The 25,264-nt window shown below is 60.5% G+C and overlaps 1 protein-coding gene across 7 annotated transcripts in view; it reads right to left on the bottom strand.

Annotated features, from left to right (window-relative positions):
• Positions 1–3,997: 3,997 nt before the first annotated feature.
• SH3BP2 (SH3 domain binding protein 2) overlaps positions 3,998–25,264 on the bottom strand; it is a 32,484-nt gene continuing 11,217 nt past the window's right edge. For 2 of the 7 annotated variants that reach the window (XM_036992232.2, XM_017647064.3), the window contains exons 2-13: positions 14,935–15,074; positions 13,642–13,744; positions 12,030–12,147; positions 11,518–11,588; positions 10,479–10,567; positions 10,106–10,174; positions 7,810–8,449; positions 6,445–6,553; positions 6,164–6,219; positions 5,706–5,787; positions 4,965–5,024; positions 3,998–4,574 (exon numbers count right to left, since the gene is read on the bottom strand). In XM_036992232.2, coding sequence (XP_036848127.1) covers positions 4,437–4,574; positions 4,965–5,024; positions 5,706–5,787; positions 6,164–6,219; positions 6,445–6,553; positions 7,810–8,449; positions 10,106–10,174; positions 10,479–10,567; positions 11,518–11,588; positions 12,030–12,147; positions 13,642–13,744; positions 14,935–15,070 — 1,671 coding nt within the window. In that variant the 5' untranslated portion in view covers positions 15,071–15,074 and the 3' untranslated portion in view covers positions 3,998–4,436. Of the gene's footprint in view, positions 4,575–4,964; positions 5,025–5,705; positions 5,788–6,163; positions 6,220–6,444; positions 6,554–7,809; positions 8,450–10,105; positions 10,175–10,478; positions 10,568–11,517; positions 11,589–12,029; positions 12,148–13,641; positions 13,745–14,934; positions 15,075–16,091; positions 16,379–16,525; positions 16,705–21,553; positions 21,799–23,670; positions 23,722–25,264 lie in introns of those variants that run through there. The other 5 variants (XM_036992240.2, XM_017647063.3, XM_036992247.2 and 2 more) reach the window with 5 other exon arrangements.

Genomic DNA, 25,264 nt, shown 5'->3' with positions numbered 1-25,264 from the left:
CTTAAAACCTATGTGACAGAAAAACTAATACGGTAATACAAAGAATCAGAGTAGCCAAGATACTCCCAAAGAAGAAAAATAGGTGAAGATTTATTTAACCAGATACCAAGACATATTTAAGTGACAGTAATTAAGACAGTTTGATATCAGCATAGGAATAGGCCGACAAATGGAACAGAAGAAAGAGCCCAGGCTACAGACCTACATACATGTATCACAGGTGGCAGGCATTGCGGGTGAGTGGAGAAAGGACAGATTATAAATACATGATGCAGGGATAGGTGGGTAACCAACATATAGGGAAAAAAATGAAAACGAATCCTTACCTCCTGTCATATGCAAAAAAACAACTACAAAGTCGGAAAAGATTTGCAGCTCACATTACTGACAATATCAGACAATATAAAGAATTCTTATAGAGCATAAGAAAAAGACAACAAAGAAATGTGGGTAAAAGATTTGAACACTTTATAGGAGACAAAATGGTTAAGAAACATAAGAAAATGTGATCAACCTCATTAATAATTAGCTAAATGTACATAAAGCCATAATTATACACCTACCAAGTTGGTAAAAATGAAAAAAAGTCTGACAACCTGACAACACCAAGCATTATTAACAAGGATGTGAAACCAAGGGAACTCTCCTTTAGTGCTGGTGGGAGCATCAACTGGAACAATAAAATTCTTGGAAAACAGTGAAAGGTCTGATGCCCTAGACTTCAGGAGTCAGACTCTGGGTACATATCCTAGAGAAATTTGTGGGCACATGCATCAGAAACACAGATAAGACTGTTGCTAGCAGCATTGTCTGTGATTGCCCCGAACTGGAAATAAACCAAATGTCCATCTACAATAACACGGATCTGTGAACTATGATACAACCATACAATGGAACAGTTGTCAGCAATGAACTTGACTATAGATATAGCATGTGGACAAACTTCAAAGATAATAATGAGCAAAAGCCAGGGCTAAAGCTTGCATCTGTTTGATTCCATTCATACAAAATACAAAAACAGGAAACTGCTGCGATGGATGCATGACTGGGCCGTAAAGGCTTTATAGCAAAACGTGAACCTCACCAAAGTCAGGGCAGAGGTTGCCGTTGAGAGGGAGGGGCCAGGGCCGCAATGGAAGCTACTTCCTGAAGGGTCACTTCTCAGCACTGAGTTAGGCTACCAACGTGTGTGTCATTCCATGGGAAAGGAAAGGAAAAGGAGCAGCTCTGAGTAGCCCAGGGCATAGCCAGAGATGAAGCCAGACAGCAATGCAGGGGCAGCTGTCAGGCAGCCATTAAGGTTGCTGAAGAGCTAAGCAGGGTCTGCTGGGTGGTAGAACCCTCCCTCTGGTCAAAGAGTGCCAGAAGGTAGCTTGATGATGGCTGCTATCAACTATTTTCAAGGGTTACTGTGCCCCAGGACAAGAGGCCCTCTTGGAGGCCCCCCATCAGGCAGGCTTTTTGGGTGGAGGAGGGACAGGATGTGCAGGCACAGAGACAGGGAGCCAGGCGTGTGTTGGAGCTGACCAGTGAGGGACGCCGTGCTGTAGGTCACAGGGTCAGAGGCTACCCTTGCCATGCCACTTCTATATAGACACATGGATCTGGTTCAAGTACCAGCTCCACCCCATATTCCCTGTGTGGCCTTGGTATCCCCTAGGCTGCCTTCCAAGGCAGTCACAGTGGGCACTGGGCAAGAAGCCCCAAGGCCACAGGCCCACAGCCTTCTTTTCTTCCCTGGTGCCGTCAAAGCCACCACCAAGCATAGCATGCAGGAAGCTCCCCCTTGGACCAGCAGGGGGTGTCCACACAACGTGACCCGGAGTTGGGGTGGCGACTGGGACTGAGAGCAATTCCAGATGTGTTTGTGAGGTCTCTTTTGGTTCTAAAAACATCTCCTTTTACAGTGAAAATCTCTACTAACACAGTCTTTCTGATCAATTGTAGGAAAAGTAAAATCATGTTCAGTCCTCGGCTTGGAAAAGCTTCCCAAACTGCCTGGGGCCCTTTTCCCAAGGCCAGGAACTGACCCCATCTCTGAACTCACCAGATGCCGGGCAAGTCAGCGGATCCTCTCTGAGCCTAAGCTCCTGTCTGTAAGATCGCCCCAGGGCACAGCCTGGGCTCCTGCTGGCTCATCCCCGAGGACTGCGGCCTGGAGGGCCAAGCAGAACTGAGGGTCAGTTTTGTTCCCTGCAGAGCTGCAGCCCCCTTGGCTCGGTGAGGGCACACCAGGCCTCAGGGAGGCCAGATAACTGGACACCCTGTGGGCAGAGGGAAGGTAGGCAGGGGCCAGATCACGTGGTAGTACGTGACAGAGGCAGAACCTGAATCCAGGCCTCTATGAGCCTCAGTTTCCTCACCTGTAAAATGGGACTAAGAGCAGCTGCTTCTCCAAACTATGTGAACTATCCGGCTCAGCACCTCAAACCCCACAGAAGTACTTTGTAAGTGGTGATCATTCTGTAACCCTGTATGAGGAATAGGACATTCGCAGTAGTTCTTGGAAGAGAGTGGGCCTCCTCTGGCCCCCATTCATGCTGGAGGACCATATACCACCCCCAACACACAGACTCCTACAGCTGAGGCCCCAGATCCAGGGGCAGTTCACAAAGACGTGGGCAGCTGGCCCAGGCTGGCCCAGGCCCAGGGAGGAGAGGTGAGGCTGGCCCAGGCCCTGTGGTGGGTCTCAAGCAGCCACAGGCCTCATCTGTCCAGGTGGCCGGAAGGACCTATCACCTGGCTCTGGACCCAAAAGCCCCCAGACCTTCCAGCTCAGGGGTCTTCAGATGTGGTTCAACCACTGAGCTGGCTCCAAAGTATCTAAAAAGGACAGCGTCTGGTGGTGCATCACCAGTCAGCAGATCTCCAGGCACTCGCTAGAAACTGCTCCTCGAACCCAAGCCCCCATTTAGAATTTTACACTAAGGGAAGCTGCCACCACAGTGGTGAATAGTGTGTCTCACTGGATTCCCAGGTGAGGTCAGGCCAGAGAGAGCAAAGAATCATGACTGCAGGGAGCAGGAATTACTGGTTTTCCAGAGGTGGTGCAGAACACCAGAAGCTCACCCAGAACGTGCCCAAACTCGACTGTGCCCACACTGACCCCTCGCCCCAGGCCGGCTGCAGAGGAAACATCTGCAGAGACCGTGCTGGACACTTGCTTCCTGGAAGTAGCTGGCCACTGTCCCCACTACACCCCACTGTACCCCACAGTGCCCTGGGGCCACAGCCTCCCCCATCCTGAACCACCTCACCTCTCTCTTCCCTCCAGAAACCACCCCACCCCAGGACATGCTCCAGGTGTGTCCAAGGGCCTTCTCCAGGTGCAGTAATCACTGGCTGGTGGGCACAAGTGCGGTCCTCAGTCTGGGTTTACACAGCAAATCCTCTCCCAATATAGGGCGCAGTCAAGATCAGATGACTCTGGGGTCCCTTGCCAGCCCTGACCCCCACAAAGAAAATCCAGTGTGGATGGCCATGCCAGGGACAGCAATGTGCTGGCGTCCTATGGCAGGAAATGAGGGGGCCATCAAGGCTGGGCTGGAGCTGGCATCACCCAGAGGACTTGAGCACCTGGGTACCCCCATCCCTTCTCACTCAGGGCCCAGCCCCTGCCCAAGCCACTGCCCTGGGCAGCATGCACTGCGAACCCCTCCAGCCCAGCTGTCTCCCAGTAGCCATTCATTGATCCAGCGGGTGACCAGCTGTGGATATGGTTGGTTGAGCTCTGTGGACCCACTGGCCTGCACAGGCCCCAGGGCAGTGGCCATAGTGCTTTGGAGAACAGGTTTTGAGCCCACACTGCCTAAGTTTGGGTCCTTTTCTGTTACTAACTTGCACCCAGGGCTAGCCACTTATGGCCCCAAGCCCTGGGAGACAGGGTGGCCGCATCCCAGGGCTCCTGTGAGCTGCTGCCATCACTACTCGGATGTAGGTGCAGGAACTCAGCAAAGCCAGTCACCCCTTCTTCCCAGCAAAGCCACAGTCACAAAGGCAAAGCTCATCTGTGCTTTATTGTGTGCAACAGTGACAGCTAGCACCTTAGCGTTCCTGCTGGGGAGGGGCCCCGGGACCGGCTCCTGCCCCACCCACCCCCAAAAGCCCCAGCCTTGCCCAGCTCCCAGCTCAGTGGGAGGTGGGTGTAATGGTGGAACCAGAACCACTGTCTGTGAAGCTCAGGCAGGGCTCAGTCCTGGGACCCTGGGTTCCTGGGAGGTGGGCTGGATAGGAGAGCCCAATCTTCTGAAGCTTGGGACTTGGCCTGGCTCCGGAGACCCAGCCTGCTGGGGGGGGACTGGCCTGAGATGGGGATACCCCAAGCCAGAGCATGGCACTCTCTCCTGATCATTCTCCCATGCAGGCCAGTCTCATCTGCATGGCCTGGGATCACAGCCCCCACGATCGCCTCTACCCGGCAGTACGTGATTCAGGTGTCACCTGGGTCCAGCGTAGCCGTAGGGGCGCTGCAGGAGCAAGCTCTGGTGGCTGGGCAGCACGTGGGTGTGGTAGTGCTCCACCAGGCTGCCCACACTCACAAACAGGACCTCGCCCTCCAGGTAGAATTTAGAGTCCTGGGGAAAGGAAGGCAGGGTCAGGGCGGGCTGGGCCACCCTGCCCAGCCCTGCAAAATGGGGTGGTCAGCAGTAATGACAACAGTCAGGCCTGCCGCGTTACCACCCTGCCTGCCTCCACCTAGCTCCCTTCTCACTTCCAACCTGCCTAGGGGACGCAGGCAAGGTCTGCATAAACAGGCCCAGGGTCGATCACCCTGTTCCCTCTAGGGTCAGCTGAGGACACAGCTAGGTGAGGGGAGAGGTGAGGCTGAGGCAGTGGGGAGGGGCGGCAGAGGTGCCAGTCACTCAGTCACTCGCTGCCTTGGCCCCATGCCCTGCCCCCAGCCAAGCCCCAGGACAGGGGCCCCCTCCCACACAGGGTGCTCTGGCAGGGGCCAGCCTGCCCACCTTCTCAAAGATGCGGTAATTCCTCACTTTGTTGGAGCTTTCATCCCACACGACTAGAACCTACAAGGAGAGCAGCGGGCAGCAGAAGGTTCGGGTACAATGGCACTGACCTTGGGAGAGACAGATGCCAGAGACCAAGGGGGGGCACACAGAAGCAGTGAGGCTGGGCCCCGGGACCAGTGACTCAGGGTGGGCTGGCCTGCACACAGACCACAGGGCAGAGACGCGCCACTGTTGCAGGCTCCTGCCCCGAGAGCCTCTGACAGGGCCTGAGCAGCAGCAGCAGGCGCCCAGCCCACCCTAGGGCCCCCTGATGGCTCAGTGAAACACAGCTCACCCTGGGGGAGCAGAGGCTAGAGCCAGAAGACCTTCCACACTCCCACTGCCCCAGGCAGCCTCCCCTTCAAAGCGCACGAGCCCCTCGCCCCATCAGCGTTCTGGGGCCCCAGCGCCTCCCATCTGCCTCAGGCCTGTGCTGGCGAGTAGCTGTCGCTGCCACCAGTTTGTAGACGGTGTTTACTTCCTGAGGACAGGGGAGGGGCTGCCGGGCCAAGAACCCAGGAGCGGATTTCCACTGAGGTATCAAATAAGAGGCTGGCTGGGGAAATGATCCACAAACTGTAGAGTCCCGTGCTTGCTGTCAGCCTCCATGTGTGGAGAGCCAGAATCTGCCACAAGGCATTGCCCCAGGGGGCCTTTGCTCAGCCCAGGGGCTGCCGAAGACCCGCCCTGAGCACCTACCTTCCCGGTTTTGGTGGAGGAGTTGCGGATGCAGTAGAGTCCATCCTGGGACTCTCCCTGGGGGCTTGTGGCTTTGAACAGCCTAGAAAAGCCACAGCTGGAGGTGAGCAAATGAGCCTCAGGCAGCTCTCAAGGACCACCCAGCCCTGCTCCCCAGAGGGGCTTTTGGCCCCCTCCCTGTTCTGAAGCTCAGGTTCCAACACAGGATGCCCTGAGACCTAGCCTCTGCTGAGCTCCGGGCCATACCCAGGGTGATGGCTGGCAGCGGGCTGGGCCAGGGAGCTGCTGTTTTGCTGGGTTTCTTGGCACACTAGGGGCCGTGTGTGTGCCAGCAACTGCCTGGCACCAAGGCAAGTGACAGGGACAGAAAAGCAGGAACAAGGGGTGGGGGTGGAGAGCAGCAGGAGACCCCATGTCTGCAGAAACAAGGCCTTGGATATGAAGGGCTGTGTGCTGACCTTTCCACTTCGCAGGATTCCGTGGTGTTGACGAAGACGGAGCTGGGCAGAGGCACCTGCGGGGAGGCAGGTGGCGCTCGGTGTCAGGGCTAAGCAGGGCACCCCCACCCTCCTGGCTGTGGGCCTAGGCCGAGACCTGGGGCTTTGCACCGTGCCCCATCGCCCCTCAGCTCAGCATCCTGGGGCTCCCCACTGGAGACGGCCAATGAGGGGCTACCCCGGCCTGCAGCTCTCCCACAGTTCCACCCACAGCTGAGATCCGGGCTCTCTGTCAGGCTTGCCTTCTCGTAGTCCTCATCCGAGTCCTCGCCACCAGTATCAGCCTGTGAGGGTTGCTGGGGTTTCTCAAAGGAAAAGCTCCTGAAACTCTGCCCGTCGGGGGGTGACCGCCTGGGAGAGGAGTAAGGAGAGGAAGGCCACTTCATTGTCAGACTTCCACAGGCCACTCCCATGTGCCCTCTGAGTGACTGTGCCGAGCTCAGCACTGGGACCCACAGGACAGGATCGGGGGTGACAGCCTGGGTGGCTGTCATAGGCCCCCGACCACAGAGCTCTGAGATAAGCACGTGCTGACCATGGGGAGGCAGGAATCGCATGAGGCCCAGAAGTCTGAGCTGGGCTCTGAGCTGCCACTGCCACTGGCAAGAGGGGTCCTGGGAGCCGTGATCTCACCACGCTGTGGATGGTACTGCAGATGCTGCAGGAGAACGTCCCGGGCAGGGGGTTCTGGCCCCAGCTCTCTGCCACTGACCAGCTCTGTGACCTTGGCTGAATTACAGCCCTCCCAGAGCTGCAGAGCACGGACAGATGTGGAGGGGCCAAACCCTACTGACCACTGGGGAGACTCATGGGAGGCCACGCTGTGATGGCCGCTGGATTATGCATGAGGCTGCACCATGGATGACCAGCCCCAACACACATGGCCCCGCAGCACTGGGGTCCAGAACCAGGGCTTGGCAAAATGCCCAGTCCGTGCCACTACGGCCCCTCATGAAACAAAACCACAGCATGGCAAGGGGTCCCCCAGGCACTTTCCACTAGCAGCAGTGCTGACCAAGTCCCAGGGGGAAGGGTGCCACGCCGAGGCTGCTCAGGGAACACTAGGTCAGGGACGCAGACGTCGGTGTGGACAGCACCACGGGAGTGGGGGTACGCCAGCCTCCCGGTACCACCCAGAAGTAAAGCAGGAAACATTTGGAGCAGGCCACAGTGGTGGGTCACCAACATGCTCTACATTCCGGCAAGCTCCCAACCGGAAAGGGCACAAAGGCGGCCTGGGTGGCTTCTGAGCCAGGGTCACACCCAGAGCCCCAGGCAGGGCTGGAAAGGACTGTTGTGGGTCAGGAGGCCCTGCAGAGGCATGCTGGCTGTGAACAGCTCCCGTCCCCCACCATCTGTCCCAGGACAAGTGGTCAGCCCTACCTCCCCAGACCCTGGAGGGCCTCAGACTGCAAGGCAGGGACTCTGGGAGGCCTGTGTCCCCAGAACCACTCCTTGCGCATTGCTCCCCAAGACAGCCCCAGGCCCACCACTCGCTGGCCAGATGTTCCTTGAGGCAAGGTTAGACACCCCCCACACCCCTGGGTCCAGTGCAGGGGAAGCTGCTCAGCCTAGGCAGGCTGGGCCGGAAAGTCAGCACCACTCACTGGAGGTGGGGGAGGAGCAGCTTCTCTGGCTTGGGCAGGACTGCAGGCCGGGCTGTGGCCTCGGGCCCAGACAGCTTCAGTGCAGGAGGCCTGGGAGCCACCGGGGGCACAAAGGGTCCAGGTCTTGCAGCCTCCCTCAGGAAAACCTCTTCAGCTGTATTCAGGAACTTGGGCTTGATGGCTGGCACAGGAGGGGGCTCAGGAGTGCGCCCCCGGGGGGACAGGTGGATGGACTTGAGCTTGTCACAGTTCCTGGAGGCGGCAGTGGCCGTGCCGGCAGAGCTGGTCCCGTGGCCAGAGATTAGCGGCTCTGAGCTGGGGCTGGGGCTCTCACGGAAGTAAGGGGGTTTTCGGAGGCTGGGCGTGGTGGGCAGACTGCCCGCTGGGGGGTCGCTCATCCTGCGGGAAGCAGCAGGCACCCTGGGGCTGGGCTCAGCCAGCCTCAGGCCCAGCAGATCCCTCCTGGAGTCCTCTGGGGCCAGGCCAGCATCAGGGAGGCCACGTTTAGGGGGTGGGGGTGGCAGCAGAGGGCTGGGGCCCTTGGAGGCAAAGGAGTGGGCACGGGGCATGTCGGTGAAGGCTGGCTTCCTGGACGTGGGCACAGGAGGAGGCGGGTAGGCCGGTGGGTAGGTCAGGGCATCTACAGAGGAAAGAAACCAGGTGGGTTAGCAAGTGCCACCTGCTGAGTGCCGCTGGACAAACACCTCTGCTGGCAATAGATAGCCAGGGCCAAGTGGGTGTGTACCCCCTGAGGCTCTGGCTACCCTGAAGCCCCTGTTCCCAATGCAGCCTTCCTCTGCCGGTCCTGGCCCACCCACACATCCATCCATCCTCCACCAGCAGCCTGCACTGCTTCCTGAAGCCTGGATGTCATGTCAGGAGCCACCAGTTCCCAGAAGGGGGAGGGAGGGAGGGAGGAGGCAAGGACTAGGGTTTGGCCTCCGCTGGGGAAGGCTGGCATTCACTCTACCAGAGGTGAGGAGAGCGGACAGGAGCAGGCTGCGAGGAAGATAAGGGTTGTCTGCTCATGGCAAATTCAAGATGCAGCAAGAGACACAAGGAGACATCGAATTGGGACAAAGGTCCAGAGTCCAGAGGGAAGGTCTTGGCTGATGATGTCAACAGGGTTAACAGCCTGTTGACACTGGCTGTGATCCAGGGTGACAGGAGAGGAACAAGTGGGGCCTGAGGACTGGGGGGGCCCTGGGTCATGTGTTTGGGCACCCAGGGACTGGCCCAGGGCTGAGAGTGAGGTGGGAGGGGACCTGGAGCACAAAGCACCTGGCGGGTGGAGGAGGCAGGTGAGGGGCAGGGAGGAGGCCACAGGCCAGGCACAGTCACGGGTGCTGAGCACGGCACTGGGGAGTGGGGAGGCCACTGGGAACCCTCAAAAAACAACATTCTGGGGAAAGGGTGGGAAGCCTGCCTGGAGTGGGGATGCTGAAGGGTGGGGGGGCAGTGGGCCGGGCGCAGGAGCGCTGCGCAGAGGCTCACAGCCCGGACAAGAGGCATGCTCATCTCCAGCCCTTCAGCTGCAGTTCAGAGACAGGGCTGGCCGAGAGGCTTGCACCATGGCTGGAGTCACAGGCCAGACAGATGAGGGGGAAGCGTGCCAACGAAGGGGACACGTGGGCCCCATGCTGGGCCCCAGAAGGAATAGCTGGGAGGAAATCTGGGTGCACTCGAGAGGGAGGCCAGGAGATGTGGAGACGGCCTCAAGTGCCCAGAGATAATGAAACAGAGAATGAGAGGAGCCGAGGGGGTGGGGGGCAGGGGCTGAAGAGATAGTAAGTGAGGGACGGACAGCAGGACAGAGGCACGGTCCTCCCCCACGCCCGGGCTCCCCAGTGATGCACACATGACGCCTGGTGTCCACCAGGCTCCCCCGCCAGGCCCGCTGCTTTGGGAGATGGCAGAAGTGCTCCACAGAGAGCTGTCGGCCGTAGGGCGCAGACCCTGCCTGAACCTGCCCACTCCTTTAACGCCCTCCTTCCCCATCTCAGCACCCCCAACCCCGGTCCAGCATCCCCAGGATGGGGGCTCTCTGCTTCACTCTTCTCCACATCGCCTCCCCCTCCGTCCCGATCTACCTACAGAGCTGGAGGGGCAGGTGAGCACAGCCAGCCAGAGGTACTCCTGATACTGAGCCGCACAGGGGAACCGGCCCGAGCAGAGCTGGTCAGGCCTGAGGCCACCAGAGCAGTACCTGGGCCAAGAGGCTTGGCTCTGGGTCCAAAACCCCCCTCTCTGTCCCCAGATCCCTGCTGCCCAGGACCCACAGGTCGGCCCCACGTACCTTCAGGCTTCAAGGGCTCAGGGGAGTCAGGCTCCAGGTACGAGTCATCTTCATCGTCATGTTCATAGTCTGCAAGGCAGATGGAGGGTCAGGCCCTGAGCAGCCCAGATCTGGCCGCGCCCAGGATGGGGTGGGGTGACGGCCCTCAGAACACCGGCAGCTGAGAGTCGGGGAGGCCCGGGGCAAGGTTGAGGAGGTCAGGATATGAACGCAGGACCCAGGCTGCCTGGGCAAGACAAAGAGAAGGAGCAGGGAACGCAGGGGCCTACTCCCCGCCTCAGTGACAGTCCTGGAGGAGGACCCGGTCCTGTTGCTGCCAGCAGCCAGGCTGTGGGGAGGTGTGGGAAGAGGATGTGCAGTCGGGCCTCCTCACCTTCACTGTCTGTTGGGTACGAAGAGAGGCTGATGTCCACAGGCCGTTCGACTGCACCGTAGAAGCTGTCTGCATCAGAGCTGTAGTCACTGGAGCGTGGAGGGAGGGCAGAGAACACTGGGCAGCAGTCCCTTTGCACTCGCACATACGGACGCATGTGCACACCTTCGGGCATGCAGACAGACTCACAGAGACGTGCAGACAAGTGCAGAGAGATGCGAGGACAAACTCAGATACACAGACACAACTCAGACAGACATAGACAGGCGCACAGATAACACTAGGACACACAGACACGGGCATGTGCACAGATAAATGCCAGGACACATACAGAGACACATGCGCACACACAGACCCAGACACACAAACACAAAGCAAGAGCAGACAGACATGCAAACATGCCCCGTGCACGGTCAGAACCAGACACATGGGGGCTGGAGACCGTAGCACCTCCCGCCCGTAATGTCCTGTGGTTCTTGCCACAAGTATGGTCCCCTGACCAGCCAGATGGTGCCAGGCTCCAGAGCTGGGCCCACGTCCCCACCTGCCCCTAACTCAGGGGCCTCAGGCAGTGCTGGGCAGCCGGCTGGAGGACATCGGCTGGGACAGAAGGCCGGGAGCTCCGGGGTTAGGCAGAGACCTTCTCTGGGCCTCAATTCCTCAGGACAGGATGGTCTTTATTCCCTCCCAGAGAGCCCCTGCTGCCTGCTGGGCCACCTCACAGTGAGGGCACCAAGGGCCAGACAGACTCTCTCACCCCGCACGAGCCAAGGCGGGCATCACGGGGCTGGGAACTCAAAGCTACAACATGTTGCAAATGCTGGGCCTCCGGGTGGGCAGGTAAAAGCACACGACCCCTAAACAGGAACTACCAACAGGTGCACGCATGCACACACACACCTGGGTGTGCCAGGCTGGCACCTTCAAAAAACCTGTGAGGAGGGGATTCTGGGCCAAGCTCCCAGGGCTGAAAGGTGGCACAACTATCAAGCCCAGCAGCCTAATGACCCCTTGCCTAACTGTCACCCACTAGGCCCACCTTCCATCCAGGGGCAGCTCCTTCTTGTCATGGAAGAGGCCAATTTCCCTGCGCAGCAAGGCCATCCAGCTCTGTGGGTCAGTCAGGGCCACAGTGGGCATGGTGCTGCCCAGGGTAGAGCCCCAGCCTCGCCTCACGTCCCCTCACTGCCCCAGCTGGTCCACAGTGACCCCTGAGGTCAGGGGAGATGACCCCCAGTGGCCACCGCCTGGCCCATTCATGGTTCCTCCTAAGACATCATACTCTGAGTGTGTGGCACCAGTACCAGGTCTGGACATGAGGACAGGGCCCTGAGGGCGGCACCTGCCTGTACCCCAGCACATCCCCCCAGGGCCTGGATGGGGGGCTGCCAGCCCTCCACCCACCAGGCAGGTCGGGCCTGCTCCCCCCGCACCGGGTCCCCTTGCACTCGCCCCCCGCCTGGGGTCACCTCGTGCTCGCCCCTCTGCCCCAAGCCACCTTGCACTGTCCCCCCACCGGGCGGCCTTTCTCTCGGCCCCCCTGCCGGTCACCTTGCGCTCATCCTCAGAGGAGGCCGAGAAGAGCCACGTCCGGTGCTTCTTGCTGATGTGGACGATCTTGAAAGGGAAGACATTGCTGGATGTGGTCTCCTCGGCCGCCCGCATCACTCTGAGGGCGTGGGCCGGGGGTCAGAGCCTGGCCCCTCCTGCGGGGTGGCCTCAGCACAGCCCGCCCCCGGACGGTCTAGCCACCGACCACTACAGCCCGAGGGGCGCGAGCAGATCCGCATGACAGCCCGCGGGTGCTCTGGGCTGAAGGCTGAGAGAGGTGCTGGCCGAGGGAGGCGCATGGGCCAAAGGCAGGCAGTGAGCGGGCGGGGCGCTGAGGTTCAGGAGGGCTTCCTGGGGCGGCCGCATGTAGGGCTCCAAGCAAGGACACATCAGCCTCGCTGCCCAGCAGCGCCAGTGTGGTGGGGTGCCAGCTCCCACCTCGGGCCCTGCCTGGCCCCTGGCCTGCATGCTGGGGGCCCGGACAGGGCTCCGTGGCAGTCTCCACCCTGCCGCTGTGGCCTGGCAGCAGCCCCGAGAGCACTGCAGAGAAGTGACTCACTGTGGCCACTCCTCCATCCAGAATGTGGGGTTTCACAAAGTGTGCCATCAGGGGCCTTCCTGGGTTGAGCACTGGGGGCAGCTGTGTGCCTGTGTGGCCCATCAGTGGGCCTGGACCATCCCCTGGGATGAGGCCAAACGTGGTATATTTGGGGAAGGGAACTCCCCTCCGCAGGGGACCCCAGATCTACCAGTGCCTACCAGCAGCCACGGGGCCCTCCCGCCTTCTCCCCTCCTGGGCAGTGCCTGGGGGCCTGGCTTTGGGCTGGGTGCTTGGGCAAGGCTCCCCAACGAAATGCTGCTGCAGTGCAAGCCCAGGCCTAGTCTCCAAGGGTTCCAGTCCTGCGACAGACACGGACCCTCAGAGCCTCACAGGCAGGAGGGGCCTGGCCCTTCCAAGGAGGCAGGAGACGCAGCCCAGCTGCAAGGTGCAAGGCCCAGGTAGTGCGATGCCAAGACCAAGAACCCGGGGGTCACACCTCGTCCCTGCTCTGCAGGTCCCCAAGACCCTGGGGGAGACCCAGGGGGGTAACAGGTCCACATGTGCCGGCACGTGCCATTCCATGTGGGGGCTCTGTCTCATGCCCACCTGCCCATTCACGAGGGCAGGCTCACGGTCCCTTGCTGGACAGACCCAGGCCACGGCATGTGTAAAGCAGGTAGCTGGCCAGACCGGGAGGCTCCTGGAGCCAGGGAAGCCGGGGACTGGGCCTAGGCTGGGCTAGGCTCTCTGTCTCTTGGAAGAAGGCCACGTAGGGTAAGGGGGCAGGGTGGGGAGGGAGGAGGGACACAGAATTCACTGGGTTGTGGCCAAAAGGGGCCTCTGGAGAGCAGGCTGTCCCAGTCCTTGAGGCCTGCTGATCACCCTCAGGTCCCAGGCAGACCAGAGGCAGCACGGAGGCTGGGAGGGAGCCCCAGAGGCTGGGCAGGTCCAGGGGGTGGGGAAGTGGGCCCTCCCAGAAGAGACTGCACTTCCCTTGGGTGGGAACAGGGGCCACCCTAGGGGGACCAGCTGGCCTGGGGGCCCTGGGATGTGAGAGCAGGCGGCCCTCACCGGTTGTAGCCGCTCAGCGAGAAGGCGCCTTGCGGGGAGGCGGAAGAGCTGCTCTTGAAGTAGTAGACGCACCGCTTGTGGACGATGACAAAGCGCAGGGGCCCTGTGGGAGGCGCAGTGAGGGCAGGGGTGAGCTGTACTCCCGGACTCCCCAGAGGCCCTGGGCAACTCGGGGTCAGTCCTTCTGCCTTGGAACCCCACTGCAGGGAAGGCACAGAGCTAAGCTGGCAGCTGCCCCCCCCCCCTAGGAGTCCACTAAGGGGCCAAAAAGAGAGAAATTCATGAGCATGCTGGGCAGCCCCAGGCACCACCCCCACGGCAAAGATGGATTTGGGGGGCTGTGTAGAGCTACCATGGGCCCCCAGGGATAGGGACTGTGTGGCCGTCCGGCTGCAGGACTACTGGGAGATTCCATCCCAGGCTGGCAGAGTAAGAGTGGGAGCACAGACCCAAAGAGCTTGCCGACGGAAGTCGCCAATGTGGGCCAACCCCCAGGCTGGGCAGTCATGCTGAGGACCCCACACTCTCCTGCCCATATCCCTGCAGCCCCTCCCAGGCCACGGGCAAGTCAGTTCACCCCTGCAGACCTGCCCAAAGAGGACAGCAGACCACTCGGCGCCACAGGGGAAACAAAGAGCCCAGCCTGGGCCACTTCACCACGCAGTACAGGGCCAGGGAGTCCCTGGCACAGGGCACTGCTAGGGCAAGGGCATGGGGTACCTGGGGCTGCTCAGAGGGATGGGCAAGGCCCTGGTGCTCTGTGGCCTTCAGTGTCTTGACAAACGGGCATCTTCCAGGTCTGGCGGCTCCCTCCCTCTCCCAGCCTGCCATCCTTGGGACCAGAGCCCAGTTTCACACAGCTCTGGGGGTCCAGCACCCAGCCAGGCCTGGCATGCGGGCGCACTGCAGACGGAGTGAGGGACCAACTCACTTAACACCCACTGGATAAGGTGAGGGCGCCACCTGGGGGCCAGACCCACCAGGCGCTCAGGGGTCCCCAGCCCTTACACGCAGGCTTCAGCTTCCCTGGACAGCTGACAAGCACTGTGTACTCACTCATCTGGCTGGCTGCACCCCCAGGGCCGTCCCACGGCCCTGGGGGCTGGGGAAGCCGACCTCAGGTCCCGGGGGTAACAGCCACCAGGGAGGAAAGGGCCACACCACATCACGTGGCAGAGGCTCAGAGAGGTTGCTTGCCCAGGGAGGCCCAGCAGAACAGTGCAGCAGCAGGGGCAGGGCTCAGCCCTGTCCCCGTGTCCTCCCATTGTGTTCTGCACCACCCAGGGGACTCACATTTGAGCAGCTGCAGCTGGGTGCCACCCTTCTTGTGTAGGTAGCCGGCTTTGGCCACACCCCCAGGCATGGTTAGCAAGTTCTGGGCGCCAATGGCCTTCATGGGGACAGGCCAGTGCATCTCCTCAGCCGCCATGAAGCTGCAATGAAAGGGGAAAGGGACACCTCTCAGCCAGGAGACGGGGATGGAAGATGACTTAGCTGGGGGCACACAGTGGGGACATGCCAGAACCTGGAGACAGCATGAAGGTTCAGGCAGCAAGGGGTAAGATTTCTTTGCTTTTCTTTGCTTTTCTGAAGGCCCCAAGTTTCCAGGTGGGACCCCAGGAAGACCCACCCCCTGGTCTACTTGGCCAGCCCCTGGTCCATTCAACCATACATCTGACCCCCACTTGCCCTGAGAGTTACGTGAGTTCCTTCACTGGTTCGTTCAGCACATGTGAACTGAGCTCAAGGCCACATGGGGACTGGGGTACAGGGGTGAGCAAACTCAGGAAACCACTGGCCCAGGTAGGTCAGGCCGAAGGCCATAACCACCCCGAGCCCAAGTGCCAAGTGAGCCTATAACGGGGCCTGCCCTAGAGAGGAAGTCAGAAAGGGCCTGGAGCGGGTGACTGGGAAAGGAGGTAAAGAGGTTCAGGGACTAGGACAGGCCCTGGGCACCCTCTCAACCAGCCTTGACCCTCAGCAGGGAGGGATGGAGGGGCATGGCCTCCTGATGCCCCCGTGCTCCACTCCTGCCTGCTCGCAGCCAGCTTCCGTCCCTCCCTTTCTTAAGGCCCTCCAACCCAGGAGGCAGGAAAGCAGGTAGCCGAGAGTCCTCGGCTGCTGAGGCTGTAGGACAGGAGGGCAGAGCAGACCAGCCTGGCACGAAGCACACCCTCGTCAGCAGCAGTCATGGTGACCATCTGGTGGGTCAGCCTGGGGCATCACTGGCAGGGACGACACAGCGCAGTCACCAGAGGTGAGCTGACTGCCTCGGGGTTAACCCCAGCCGACGGGACCCTCTGTTCCAGGCCCCAGCGTCAGGCCCTGCCCTTCTCCGGCCTCTTACTCATGCTTCAGCTGCTCTCCCTGAAACCTGCCGGCTGTTTCACACTTCCGGCCTCTGCCTGGAATGACCAATACCTTTTCTCACATGGAGAACTCCTACTCACCCGTTAAACCCAGATATAGAGGCCCCTCTTCTGTGGGCACTTCAACGCCTGTCACACCCAGGAGTCCCCCACCCCAGGCCTGGTGCCTCCGGTGTCCCGCCGAACCCTTAGTGGGGCAGCTAGGGTCAGACCCAGACGCCCGGTTCCACTCGCACCCCTGCACTACAGCGCCATCCCAAAACACACACACACAAAACCACTCTGCTCTTGGCAAACCAGCGCCCGTCCTCTGCTGGTCACGGGCTCCTCGGCCCCTGCCTGGGTCACTCCCGCTGCCCTCGGGCCCCATCGGCCCCCAAAGCCAACCTCTCCGGGCCCGGCCCCCGCGGCGGGGACAGGGAAGGGGGCCCCGCGCCCGCCGCCCACCGGGGGCCGCCCACGCCCGCCTTTGTTCTCGCGGGAAGCGCCGGCGCGGGGCCGGGCTCGGTACTCACGGCGTCCGCGCGGCGGGCACCGCCGGCTTCCCGGAGGCGGCCCGCGCCCGCCTCTCCCGCGCGCCCCGACACGGCCCCGGGCCGGGCCCTCCTGCCGCCGCCTCGGCCCCGGCGCCCGCCTCCCGCCAGCCCCAGCTCAGCGGCCGCGGCCGGGAACCCGCCATCGCGCCGCGCCCGGCCCCGCCCCTCCGCCCCTCCGCCCCGGCGGGCCCGCCGCCCCGTCTGCTGCGGGCGGGGGCGCGGAGCGGGCGGCGGAAGGGCGGCCCCCGGGGCCCCGAGGCAGCCCGCTCCCCAGCCCCAGCACTGCGAGCGCCGCAAGGCACCGCCCGCCCGCCCGGGAGGGACTCTGGGGACCCCGCCCGGTCCCAGTCCAGCCGGTGCCCTTGGGAAAGCGGCTTCTCCTCCCTGAGGTTCAGTCTGCACCCCTGCAAAGGGGGGTGCGGCCGCCCTGCCTCTGAGGGATGTGGTGGGCTTGACCGGCTGAGTGTCCCCCACCAGGCCGGCATGCACTCCAGATTCGGGGGGAGGGGCGTCTGTGGCTCCTCTGCCCCCTCCTCAGTGGGCAGTTTCATCTGTCTGACATCACGAGCCCCCACCCCGGATTCCCTGCAGGAGTCAGGGGTCTGGCCCTTGGCAGCTCCTACCCGCTTGACCATCTGTGGCTCCTCTCCCAGGAGACCTCAGCCTGGCCTCCCAAGCATTCTGCCCCCACCTCCTCCCACCACTACCTCTCCGACCCCCCAGGTTCTTCCCTCCATCACTGTCCACTCAGCATATTCTGACACACCCACCACCCAATCACTGGTCTGTCCTAGATCTCCAGGGCCTCCTCATGGCCACCTGGCCCTTCCAGACAAGGCCCCCAGGGACCTTTCTCATGGGTTCTCCTGCCCTGAACCTTCCATGTCCATGTCAGCCTGACTCCATGGCTGCCATTACCAAAATTCATCCACCTCCAGGCCTCTGTCCCCACTGTTTCCATTGCCTACAGTTGCAACTTCACCTTCAAGAGTTGGCTCAAATGAGCATCAACGCTTCACAAACGCTTCCAAAAACAGAAGAGGAAGGAACCCTTCTATGAGGCATCATTACCTTGACACCAAAACCAAGCACATCACAAGAAAACTACAGGCCAGTATCCCTTACAAATGTGGATGTAAAGATCCTCACCAAAATACTAGCAAACTGAATCCAACACCGTCTAAAAAGGATTCTACACCGTGCCAAGCGGGATTTATCCCAGGAATACTCCATTCATTTAACATTTAAAATTCAATTAATGTAATACATCAGACCCATGCAGTAAAGACAAAAGCCACAGAATCATCTCAGTAGACACAGAAAAAGCATTATACAAAACCTCACAATCCTTTATGATGTGAACAATATTCAACAAACTAGGAAAAGGAAGGAACTTCCTCAACCTGGTAAAGGGCATCTGAAAAGTCCACAGCCAATAGGAGCTGCAGTGAGAGAAGAAAGCCTCCCCCTCAGGTCAGGGACAAGGTGAGGATGTCTGCTCCCACCACCTTCATTCAACATTGTTTAAGAGCTTCTTGCCAGTGCAACTGGGCAAGAAAATGAAATAAAAAGTACTCAGATTGGCATGGAAGAAATAAAACTATTCACAGATTAAGTGGTTATGTACATAGAAAATTCCAAGGAATCCAGTAAAAAAATATTAGAACTAATAAATGAGCTCAGGAGGGTAGCAGGAAACAAGATCAATATACAAAAATTGGTCGTGTTTCTAACTAAATACAACCAAAAATGAAATAAGAGCTGAAGTGTCTCCTCTTTTAGGCAGTCTTCCCTGACCTGTAGTGGGTCCTAGTTCCCTCTGTGGGGCTACCACAGCCTTCCCTCCACCTCACACTGACCATCTCAGATGGTCGCTGTCCCCCATCCTCCCCAGTCAGGCCCAGCACACGGGGGGGCACCAGGGCACACCCAGGAGGCATAGAATGTTGACCCTGGTGTGTGGTGGGGACTGTGGTTGCCTGGAAGGCACAGGAAGCTGAAACAAAGCCCCTACTCTGGTGTATCTCACCCTCCCCAAACTGTAAGGAGACCTGGGATGTGTTTTGGGGGTAGGAAGAGCTGCTGGGAGCACAGACGGAACCCACTGCTCCTCCTGGCCCCACATCTGAGTGAGGTTGGGGTGGCCCGCGACACCACTCAGGCTTAGTTTTGTGGTCAGACAGGCACAGGCCTGTGAAGTCCTCGCTCTCACATGCCACCATCCCTCTACGGGCAGGGTGAGGGCTCCTAGGTGCCCACTGACTGACCCTGGGTGGGGAGGGTGGGTTATGACAGGGCCAGGTTGTGCTCCACCTTCACCTCCCCAGGAATGTTCTTGCTGCAGGGACAGATGCCAACACCCACATCCTCTCTCCAGAGGACGGACCATCAAAGGGGAAGCCCATTCTGATGCCCCAACATCATACAGCCCCCCTGGCCTTGCCCTGCACCGGTGGGTGAGCTGAGTTGGCATGTGACCAGGAGCCCAGTGCCAGAAAAGGGGAAGGAAGTAGTGGCTGAAGGTGAGGGTGATGACGAGCCACAGTGGTCACGGTGACCACACGGCTCTTGGGGACTTTCATCCCAGCTCAGACTCCAGTGCCCCTGGTACCCAAGAAAGCTGAGGGAGCCCCCAAGAGGCAGCCATGCTTCTGGCCGCCTGGCCTCCCTGGCTCTCGCCCTCGATGTCCATGGCTACCGTCAGCGACCTGATGGTCAAAGTCCACTAACTCCTCCCAGGGGCCCCCACAGGCCTTCCTGCCAGCTCATCAGCAGGAAGCCTCCCTCCCTTCCTGTGCAGGGCCGGACACCACAGTGGGGACCCCTCACCGTCTGCTGGAGCTGAGGTTCGAATCCTGGCAGGCCAGTCCTCTGTGGAGGTCTGCTTCCTCCAGCTTAAAGCAGGCACAGGAGTCTGCTCCTTGGGACACAAGAGTGCCCCAACACCCCAGCAGCATAGTGAGAGCCCGTCCCCTCAGGGGCAGCTGTCCCTACAGAGGAGGGGACTGAAGCCCCCAGTGAGCTGGCGGCATGCCGTGTGGGGCGGAGCTCCATTCCCTGCAGTCCGGAGAGGCCCCCCGGGGCAGAGCTCTAAGGACATGCAGGTTGGCAGCAGGGTGGGCTCCTTGAGCTCTTCCAGAAGGCCTGTGGTCTGCGTGTGTGTGCACACACTAGGGAAGGCAGGAGCCTCAGGAAGATTCTCCAGCCTCTGCTCCTGAGCTCGCCCCCTGACCTCCTCTCAAAGTTGAGACTGGTCTAGGAGACCTGAGGCCCAGGGGCAGAGTGGGGACACAGCAGGTGGGTGACAACCGCTCTGAGCCACGGAGGCGGACTTCCTTGAGTTCGGGGCATACAGGCTCTGGGGCTCACGTCGCTGTGGGAGGCTCTGTGGTCATCACCTGCGCGTGTGAGCTGGGCTCCCTGCATGTGGTCACCATCACCGACTGTGCTCAGGGGCTGACTGCGTGCTGCACGGCTCAACTGCAGGAGGGCATATGTGTACACGCGGGTGTGTGTGTGGGGCGAGCCTGTGCTGAGGCAGAGTGGAGTGCTGGAGGGCTGGGCTCCCACGGCCCGGGCTCCTCTCTGACACCTACACACACGGCCCTAGTTGTGAGGGAGCTGATGGCTCGTGTGACCACACTGTCAGGGGGTCCCTGTCGGTGCTGACCAGGCCGGCCCGTCTGTGGGGGCTGCCCTCACTGCACCAGCCCCCATGGCACTCCTTCACACCCTCCAGAGGACGGACCTTCAAAGGGGAAGCCCATTCTGATGTCCTAACATCATCCAGCCCCACTGGCCCTGCCCTGCACCAGTGGGTGAGCTGGGTTGGCATGTGACCAGGAGCCCAGTGCCAGAAAAGGGGAAGGAAGTAGTGGCTGAAGGTGAGGGTGATGACGGGCCACCGTGGTCACAGTGACCACTCATCGCATGTGCAGTGTGCCTCACACTCAGGCTTGTCCACAGACATGCACACGTTCTCACACTTGCGCATGCACTCGTACATATATACATACCTGTTCACGCTCACGCTCACCCTCACACGTGCATGCATTCCCACAGTGCCTGCTGTCCTCACATGTGCGCACACACACATTGATCATACTTTCACTCCCACACACATGGCCTGCATGGGCCAAAGAGAGACCCCCCAGGGGTGGCCCCAGTGTGCAGGACAGACAGCCTGGGTACCAATCAGAAGCTCTGTCACCACCCCAGGCACCAGCCCCCCCACCATTCTCCCTGACAGCAATAAAATCCCACAGGTTGGTGCCTCAACCCCATTTTACAGCCCAGGCCACTGAGGACAAGAGGCTCTATGCTTCTCAGGAATCACCCCACGTTCTCTCCCCAACACCCCTGCGGTGTGAACCAGCGTCATCCCCATGTCACTGATGAAGACACCAGGAGTCTGGGAAGCTGAGTAACTTGCCCCAAGTCACACAGCCGGGAAATCGTACCGAGCAGCCACTCCCGCGCCTGGCACACAGCAGACACTAGGTGGCAGCAGTGGGATGAAGACCGCGAGCGCCTCTTCTCCCCTTTCAGTTTCCCCTCTTCCCAGAATCTTTCTCTGTATGAGAATCAAAACCAAAACCCACCCATGAAGGCCAGTGACCAGCCACGCGCAAGAGAGGGCAGCCCGACCTGGGCTTCACGAGGAAAGCTGCGAGGCCCCCGGGCAGGGTGCTCCCCGGGGCGGGTGCAGCAGGAGCTCACGCCGCTCCTTCCGTCTCCTCACCGTGTGCACGCAACACACACACACACACACGCACACACAACGTACACATGCACACACACTGTGTGGGCACACAGGACCCAAGTGCCAAGGGACCCCACCCTTGGAAGGCCCACCTGACCTGGGCCCCCACGTCCCTGCCAGCAGCAGGCTGAGCAGTGCATGGCTGGGGGAGGGGGTGGGGTGTCCTGGCAGGTCCTCCCTGGGCAGTTCTGGACGCTGAACCGGTACCCCTCCCAAGCCCCCAGGCCCGCCGCCACCCCACTGACCTGAAGGCACTCGCCCAGCACATGGCTCTCCTCCTGCCTGGTGGTGGGCTGCGCGCAGGTGTCCTGTAGCCCAGGGAGGCCATGTGGCTCAGGGGCCACCGGGCAGGACCGGGGCCTGCATTCCCCAGGCAGGTGGGACCTGATGCCCCAGCGCTGGCCAGCTGGTTCCTGTGCTCCCAGCTCCTTCCTGCTGACAGCCACCTGCTGTGTCTGGGGCCTGGGGCCTCCAGGGCTTCCACCCCGCCCAGGACTTCCGGTTGCTGGGTTCCTGGGCAGCCCCAGGTAGCCAGCACTTCCTGCCTGCCACCCTGCCAGGTCCTGAGGCCCAGCCAAGGCCCAGAGCTGCACACCATCTGTGCTATCTCAGCCTACTGGGTTTTAGTCACCCCCTACTTTGGTCAGCGCCGCGGCTCTCCAGGCCCAGGGCGAGGCCAGCTGTGCCCCCGAGGAAGAAGCCCCGGCTAGCGCCCTATGACCACCTCTACATACATGACTTGTCCCCAGCGAACCACCAAGGCCCCTCACTGCCCAGGGCGTGTCAGGCCCAGCCTCCTTGGCCCCGAAGCCCCTTCCCCAACCCCTATCTCAAGCAAGACGCTGATGCTCACACCCTACACAGGGGGCCCGCTGCCTTCCCAGCATGCTCCTTCCCCCAGTGCAGACCCTGCTGCCCAGCTCTGCTCTCTGAGGCCACACAGAGGAGCCATGCTTCTTGTGCAAGGAACACTTTGGGTTCCAAGGCAGCCACCTCTCTGCCCTTTGACACCAGGGAATGAGCACCCTCCCCCATCTCCACAAGGCCTTTTGTCCCCACCGCACACCAGGCATAGCCTCTGGGACAGAGCTGGGCTTACACACCTCTGCTGGCTCTGTGACACCTGGCTTGCTAGAAAGCACTGTGACCCGAGGGGCAAAACATGCTCCTCTCACTTCCGGCCTCTGCCCCAGGTTCCCCTCAGAATGTGGCCCCTCTTGGGCCTGCTCTAACCCCACCAGGCTGGGCTTCCTCGACTGCCTAAATCCACAGCCAGGAAGCTGGGGAGCAGGATTCGAGCCCAGGCCTTTTGGTGCTGAACCCGCAAGCTCCCTGACTCTCCTTCCAAGCTTGGGTCTCAAGATCATACTTCTCCCAGGGACGGTAGCAAAGAAGTGCTCCTGGAGGAAGGAGCACTCTGGGGCCACCCCCATGGCTGGATTTGGGGGTGACAGAGGCCACAGACGACAGGGTCTCGGGGAGTTGCAAAGGTTTTCGCCGGGTTTCCTAGGGCCTGGCCCCCACAACTGGCTGTGCCAGCACCCAGCCATCCCACACACCGTGTGTCATGGCCCTGGAGGAGGGCAGCTTCGGGGCTGGGGACCTCCATCCCCAACTGTGTCCATGGCCCCAGACTCTGCCAAGGCTCCCGTGCCACCTGGAGGCCAGTGTGGGGTCACAGACAGCCGCTGTCTCCCGGAGGGTGGGGAGCTTGGGCTTTTGTGTCTGAGCTCCCCTCGGGCTGAGCAGTCACCCTGGACTCCCCAAGCCTGCGCCAGCATCAGTGCCCTCCAATGGCCAAGGGCAGGGCATGCCCTCAACAGAAAGCTGGTCACAACAGACAGACAGATGGTGGCAAGGGGGAAGGTCAGAGTGGGGCCTCATCGCCTTTGCAGCTGCCCAAGGCAGGCAGGGGTCAGGCCCTGTGGGCCCGTTTCCCAGCTGGGGTCTCCCCCTGGGTGGCCGAGGTCGGGAGTCCCAGGCTATATGTGGCTTCCACAGGCCCCTATACTCTGTGCCTGTTTGGTTGCATGCTCTCTGATCTGTGGCAGCATTTCATCCCTGCCTCAGATAACACCACCATTCATATTCCTGAACTCAGAGGGCACCCAAGGCCCTTCCTCCAGTAATGACACCTCCATGATCTTTTACGCTGTGCTGGAAATTATCATGGAGATGACCCCACACCAGCACCCAAGCGGCAAGACTTGTGGGGCTATGCACAGCTGGGGTGTCCCTATGGGGCACTCTGGCCTTCCACCCCACTCCCCACAAGCTGCAGCTCCTTCCCCTTCCCCTAGTCTGGTGCCTCAAAATGCTAAGCTTGGGGACCACCTCACCATGCCAGACACAGGGCACTTACCAGGCTGGGTGGGGGCAAGACAGCGGGGCCAGACAGGGGCCAAGGGGCAGCCTGAAAAGACAAGAGAGGGAGGAAGAGCCTCCATTCTGGGTTCCCAGGGTCCTCAGCCCGCTGGGACGAGGTCAAGGCCAGCACGGCGCTACTGCTCCAGCCTGCCACAGAGCCTGCCTGGCCTCAGGGCCTTGCCTGCACTGACCATCGGGAACACTGCAGGTCAGGCAGGAGGGCACTGGCTGGGCCGATGGCTGGGGAGCGCAGCTACGTCTCTGGGAAACTCAGCCCTGGCTCTCTTGCAGGCACCCGAGGCCCTTGTGCCCAGAGTGGTGCCCACCTGCCACCTTTGGAGTAGCTTGGGCACTGAGGATGCTAAGAAGGTCCTGCTGGGCTCAGGGAGGGCCTGAGTACAGGGAAGGGTGGCTGGCACCCCTACTGGGGAAAACCTCAAGATCTGAAAATAGGACGCTTTGCCTATGCTGATGGACAGTGACTGTAATGGGGTACGTGGGGGGGACTTGGTGATGGGGGGAGTCTAGTAACCATAATGTTGCTCATGTAACTGTACATTAATAATACCAAAAAAATATATATGCTTTCATCAGCCCCTCCCAAAGGGCCTGGGTCTGCCCACAGCCAGCTTACCCAGCCTCCCCTACCCCAAGAGCCCCCTCCCCTCTCTGAGGCCCACTCTGCCCTCCCTACATGGGGCTGTGACCCGCCTTCCAGAGCAGGGCCATGAAGATTCTGGGGCCTGCTCAGTACTGGGCACTATCCAGGCGGGTAGAGGGAGCAGGTAACTTGGACAGCAGAGCCCCGCTGACACCCCGATTGGTGTGCTAGCCATGGGAAGCTACTACACACAGCCACTGACAAAGCCTCCCCTGGACCAACCGCAGGCCTCCATTCATAATGGGTTTGGCAACCAGGGCCTGCCCTGCGGGGCAGCTAGGTCAGCTCTGTGGGAAGCCCCGGCGGGCGTCCTGCTGGGCGCAGCAAACCCGGGCTGGCCTCCTGGGTGCTCTCGCCCTGTGCGGGCCCATGTTCCCTCGCCCACCATCCCGTGCATAAGACTGGATGCTGCACCCGGCCGACACCCACCAGACCTCTGGGTCCACCTCCAGACCTGTGTTCACATCCCTAGCCAGCCCTTCTCAGCTCCGTCAAGCCATTTCCACCCCGGAGCAGAAGCCAGGCTGGTTCCCCGGCCTGGTGCATGGGGTTTGGCCCCTGCTTCCTGCCCTGAGCTTTGCCTCTGAACCTGCCACACGTTTCCCAGTATGTGAAATCTTCACCTAGGAATAAATCCCTTCCAACAAATGCTCCCTCATCCTTTGAAAACAGAATATAGAACCCTACCACCTTCTCTGAAATCTCAAGTTAATAGCATAGCCCTGCCCACAGTGTCACATGTGGAGACACATGAATAGATGGACAGATGGGCCCAGGGTCACAGCCATACCCCTGACATGGCTGTCAGAGTGAAGAATTGTGACTTTCAGCTAATCTGGCCCTCAGCGAGAACTGATGTCCGGTGTGGCTGCAGCCAAGGCCCTCCAAGCCCCAGGCTCTCTGCTCTGTAAGCTAAGCCACCATCTGG

This window comes from Manis javanica, chromosome 5 (assembly GCF_040802235.1).
Source record: "Manis javanica isolate MJ-LG chromosome 5, MJ_LKY, whole genome shotgun sequence".
Taxonomy (NCBI): Eukaryota; Metazoa; Chordata; class Mammalia; order Pholidota; family Manidae; genus Manis; species Manis javanica.
The sequence above is the reverse complement of the archived record's forward strand: the minus strand, read 5'-3'. Positions and strand labels throughout refer to the sequence as shown.